Source organism: Rhinopithecus bieti, unplaced genomic scaffold, assembly GCF_001698545.2.
Source record: "Rhinopithecus bieti isolate Rb0 unplaced genomic scaffold, ASM169854v2 scaffold_56174, whole genome shotgun sequence".
Lineage (NCBI taxonomy): Eukaryota > Metazoa > Chordata > Mammalia > Primates > Cercopithecidae > Rhinopithecus > Rhinopithecus bieti.
In genome coordinates, this window is record NW_016824749.1 from 1,834,718 (window position 1) to 1,840,213 (window position 5,496).

Genomic DNA, 5,496 nt, shown 5'->3' on the forward strand with positions numbered 1-5,496 from the left:
CAAGCTATTCTCCCGCTTTGGCCTCCCAACAAAGTGTTAAGATAACAGGCGTCAGTCACTATGCCTGGCTGAAGTATTTATTTAAAAGGCAAAAACTAAGAAATGAAAACTACACAATTAAAAATCAAAGTTATTTTCATATTTATAGTACATGAAAATAAGTCTTATATCTAATAATCCAACAGATAATATATTAAAGGTCATGCTTTGAAGTCAATTTATCACTGACCTTCCTGTGGGAAGCACATTTTAAGAATACAAAGTTCTAAATAAAACAAAAAAGAAAAAAAATACACCATGTTCTCAAAACGGTATCACAAAGTGTGGGAGCATCGTAGTAACACCAAATCATAACCGCTTTTGGGGTTGCAATATTGATTTAAAAATTCCTTCCTAGAAACGATCATCAGGAGGCCTATTTGTCACCGATGACCACTCTTCTGCCTATCCTGCCGGAGGACTTTCAGTCTTGTTCGTTCTTGCTCGTATTTGCATGCGTTAGGATGTGGGCTTTCAGGTTATTTGACTGGATAAACCTCCTGGTACAGCCTTCAAAGGGACACACGAAACGTTTCTCCCCCGTGTGGATGCGCACATGTGTACGCAGATTGAAGTCCAGGGAGAAGCGCTTTCCGCACCCTTCAAAAGTGCACTGAAACGGTCTCTCTCCAGTGTGAACCAGGAAATGTCTTTTTAGCTTTGAGCTCTCCACGAAGGCTTTCCCGCACTCTGCACAGATGTGGTCTCGGGGACCGTGAATGAGGAGATGCTTTCTGAGGGCAGCTCTGTTCCTCAACTTCTTACTGCAGCCACTCTGAGGACAAGCGATTGCACTCAGACCGTCATCTTCTTTCTTTACGGGGGGCTTCTTTCTAGCACATTCTGCGAGCTGTTGAGGATCTGATAGGTCAATGCCAGGTATCGCTGCAGGCGAAAGCTTCTTGTCTGTCACGTACTCAGAATACTCAAGCGAATTCTCTCCAACTATCTTTTGAGGAAGCTCTTTCTTTGCCCCTTTTTTCGTGTGTTGCAAAGAACATTCAAGAAGGGAGCTTGCTTCGAGAACCTTTTGAGAAAGCTCTTGTTCCGATCCTTTCTTTAGGTATTCCAAGGACTCAAAAAGTGAGTCCTCTTCCAGGATGGGCTGAGAAAACTCACCCCTTATGATGCATTCTATGTAACAGTCTGAGAAATCATCCTCTCCAGCAGCCTGAGGGCCAGGCTCATAGCACACATGGTCGTCACAGAAGGCCCACGCTGTGCCCACAGGCTCCATGTCCGCCTGCAGGTCTCGGCTTGCCTTGCCTTGCCCGGGCTTAGCCCCGCCGGGGGCTCTTCCACCCAGGCCTCTCTGGCGCCTCGTCTTTGCCCGTTTCTTCAGTTGCTGGTTCATGTTTTCCTGCCTGTGTCCTTCTTGAAGGTTTACACCAGGGTGTATCAACCACCTCCAGGGAGCAGTGATCTGAGTAAGTTGTCTTCAGCAAACACCTGCTTTATGATAACAACCTTTAGTTAAAATAGATTCCAGTATCAGAGCTACTGTCAAAAAATGACCTAGGACGGCCGGGCGCGGTGGCTCAAGCCTGTAATCCCAGCACTTTGGGAGGCCGAGACGGGCGGATCACGAGGTCAGGAGATCGAGACCATCCTGGCTAACACGGTGAAACCCCGTCTCTACTAAAATACAAAAAAAAAAATACAAAAAACTAGCCGGGCGAGGTGGCGGCGCCTGTAGTCCCAGCTACTCGGGAGGCTGAGGCAGGAGAATGGCGGGAACCCGGGAGGCGGAGCTTGCAGTGAGCTGAGATCCGGCCACTGCACTCCAGCCTGGGCGACAGAGCGAGACTCCGTCTCAAAAAAAAAAAAAGACTTAGGAGTCATTATTTCCAATAATACATTTCCATCTTCTCTGATAAACTAACCAAGAGACCGAGAATGAGCTCTGTGTAAGACATGAGTCATAAACAGATCTTATCCGGGTGTTCCCACAAGTTATTGGAACGCTCTGTATCTAACTGCTCACCTGACATGCATTGGTCAGGACTATGTGCTAGCTCTACTTTAGGCTCCACAGTTTGTGACACATCAGTAAACAGGCACACAAACATCTATGCCTCCATGGACCAGACATACTCACGAGTATAGAAAATAAGCAATGTATGCCACGTGTTAGAAGGTGACTAAGTGTGAAAGAGTAAGCAAAGGGGCTGGTAGGAAACAGAAGCCTGCAATATTAAATAGGGCACTTGGGCAAACCTTCACTAGGGTGGTAAGTGGCAGTTGGTTAAAAGCCTGAAGGGGGTGAGGGAGAAAAATATTGTCTTCTTTCTTTTCCTTTTCCTTTTTTTTTTTTGAGACGGAGTCTCACTCTGTCGCCCAGGCTGGAGTGCAGTGGCACGATCTCAGCTCATTGCAACCTCCACCTCCCGGGTTCAAGTGATTCTCCTTGCCTCAGCCTCCTGAGTAGCTGGGATTACAGGCGCATGCCACCACACCTCGTTACCCTTTCTATTTTTAGTAGAGACGGGGTTTCACCATGTTAGTCAGGCTGGTCTCGAACTCCTGACCTCATGATCTGCCCGCCTCGGCCTCCCCAAGTGCTGGGATTACAGGCGTGAGTCACCGCGCCTGGCCCTATTCTTGTTTTCTTATGCAATACTGTTATGAAATTCAAATTAAATAATGCATGCAAAGTGTTTAGCAGATTATGGTGCACAGCAAATGCTGACTGCGATGTGGGCTTGTGTTATTTTATTACCTTTCTATTCATTCTACAAGTAATATGTTGGATCCTGCTACATACCAGGTTCTTTCTAGACCAGGGCAGTACTTTTTCTGCAAAGGGCCAGATTTTAGCTTTGTGGGTCTTGTGGTGTCTGCTGAAACTATTCAGCTTTGCCGCTGTAGCACAGCACAGAAGCAGTCAGATAACACACAAACGAATGAGGTTGGCTGTGTTCCAATAAAACAGGGAGATTGGCTCATGGCCATTGTGTGCCCACTCATTGTTCTAGAAGACAGAGATCCAGAGAATAAGACACATGAAATTCATGGTGCTCCCACCTTTTAGGAATTCATGCCAAAATAAAAGCATAGGGTAGCTTGGCCCTGAAGAGTTTCCCATCATTTCCTTAAAAATCTAACAGCAATGACATTATAAAAGGTATAGCATGAATATGTTATTGCTTCTATTGTGAAAGTCTCTTGAATAATGTTACAACTGTGTGCCTGATAAAAGATCTCCCTGTTTATCGTCCTCATGTCTTTCTGTAGGAAGAAAAATTATATGCTTTTAAAAAAGAGGCAGAGGTAAAAGTTGTCGGATGACGATTAACAGCCTGAAAATACTTAAAAAAAAAAAAAAAAAAAACCACCTCAACAGAAGCATGTCATTTACTTTTGGTAAAAGCATGTCATTTACTTTTGGTAAAAGCAAATACATATAATAAAACAAAATGTGTTCCAACTGTAAGGGAAGAGTTTAAGATTTCTTAAAATGTATTAAAAGTATGTAATATATATATGTTAAATGCTACTAATGTTGTTATTTTTTGTGTATTTTATTTTATTTTGAGATGGAGTTTTGCTCTTGTTGCCCAGGCTGGAGTGCAGTGGCGCGACTGCAGCTCACTGCAACCTCCGCCTCCCGGGTTCAAGTGATTCTCCTGCCTCAGCCTCCCGAGCAGCTAGGATTATAGACAGGCACCCACCACCACGGCCAGTTAATTTGTGTATTTTTTAGTAGATACAGGATTTCATCATGTTGGCCAGGCTGGTCTCGAACTCCTGACCTCAGGTGATCTGCTCACCTCAGTCTCCCAAAGTGCTGGGATTACAGGTGTGAGCCATGGTGCCCAGCCTATGTCCTTTAAAAAGGTGAAATTAGGGCTGGGTGCAGTGGCTCAAGCCTGTAATGCCAGCATTTTGGGAGCACAAGGCTGGCGGATCACCTGAGGTCAGGAGTTTAAGACCAGCCTGGCCAACATGGCAAAACCCCGTCTCTACCAAAAATACAAGAAATTAACTGGATGTGGTGGTGCACACCTGTAATCCCAGCTACTCCGGAGGCTGAGGCAGGAGATCACTTGAGCCTGGGAGGCGGAGGAGGCAGTGAGCCAAGATTCTGCCATTGCGCTCCAGCCTGGACGATAGGGTGACTCTCTCTTAAAAAAAAAAAAAAAAGAAAAAATAAAATAAAAGAAAATAAAAAGGTGAAATTAACCAGGGAGATTCGAAAATATTTATGAAGCACAATATTAACACCTTTGGAGAGTAATTACTAGGATTAAACACAGAGCTGCCCTCCCTAGTTAGTCCATTTAAAAAACAGCTTGTGCATCTCAAATCTGAAAATCCAAGATCTGAAATGTTCAAAGTATGAAATCTTTTTGAGTGTCATCATGACATTTGAAGGAAATTCTCACTGGAGCATTTTGGATTTTGAATTTTCGGCCTTGGGATGCTCATGTTGGGTATTTTGCAAATACTCATTCAAAAAAATCTGATGTCCATAATACTTCTGGTCCCAAGCATTTTGGATAAAAAGTATTCAACCTGTAACTGCAATTGACTGCTGCTTTTCTCTCCAAGTTCACCTCTTGCCATCTCTAGCTCTTGTATTTCACTATTCAGCCATAATAAACTTTCTCCAATAAAGCGTCAGATCAGTCCATTACAAATGTTCTTTCTTCTCACTAAAATACTGCCCATCCTCCAACACACACACAGAGGCTTGCTTCCCACCCATACTTCAGATGTGCAAGCATCACCTCCTCAGGCAGGCTTCCCTGCATTCTTCAGCTCAGTTGAGTCCCAAAGCTAAGTGTTCCCCTAGCTCCCTATTTCACACTCATCAGAGCTCTGGTGTCCCTTGCTTAAAGTCTGTCTTACCTGCTAGACTGTGACCTCCACTACAGCGAAGGCCTCCTCTGTTCTGTTCTGTTCACACAGGCTCCAGCCTCAGTACATTTGTCTAGCGAGATGAAATCATGAGTATGCATTAGTCACTGTGCTGTTGATCTCTGATTTAACAACTCTATACAATTACTTTACTAGGAATTTATTTGAGAGTTTAGGCAACTTAATGTAGAAGTTTCAAAAAAGCTGGCTATTAATGATGCAAGGTGTTACATAGAAAGGAATTTCCTAAGGCCAGGCATGGTGGCTCATGCCTATAATCCCAGCACTTTGGGAGGCTGAGGTGGGTGGATCCCTTGAGCCCAGGAGTTGGCGACCAGCCTCAGCAAAATGGTGAAACTCCATCTTTACAAAAACAAGCAAACAAACAAAAAAACATGAGTCTAATCAGAGTACGCCTACACTTCAGCTCGGTGATGGTTAGGTCTGAATTCCCAAGGGAGGTGGTGAGTGGGGTGGGCTTGCCAAATGCGCTGGTGGTCCCAGTTATTCAGGAGGCTGATGGGGGAGGATCGCTGGAGCCTGGGAGGCAGGGGTTGCAGTGAGCTGAGATCACATCACTGCACTCCAACCTGGGTG

At 44.7% G+C, this 5,496-nt stretch overlaps 1 protein-coding gene across 2 annotated transcripts; it reads right to left on the reverse strand.

Annotated features, from left to right (window-relative positions):
* Positions 1-208: 208 nt before the first annotated feature.
* ZFP42 (ZFP42 zinc finger protein) lies at positions 209-4,988 on the reverse strand. 2 transcript variants are annotated; one of them, XM_017862535.1, is made up of 2 exons: positions 4,891-4,988; positions 209-1,488 (listed from the first exon to the last, which is right to left on the reverse strand). In XM_017862535.1, the coding sequence occupies exon 2, from the start codon at positions 1,391-1,393 to the stop codon at positions 464-466; it is 930 nt and encodes a 309-aa protein (XP_017718024.1). In that variant the 5' UTR covers positions 1,394-1,488; positions 4,891-4,988; the 3' UTR covers positions 209-463. The 2 variants fall into 2 exon arrangements, with proteins under 2 accessions (XP_017718024.1, XP_017718023.1); XM_017862534.1 differs by having other exon boundaries at positions 209-1,491.
* Positions 4,989-5,496: the final 508 nt, after the last annotated feature.

What these genes read in the sequence shown, in the direction of transcription:
- ZFP42 (XM_017862535.1), bottom strand. Translation starts at nt 1,393, where the DNA reads ATGAACCAGCAACTGAAGAAACGGGCAAAGACGAGGCGCCAGAGAGGC.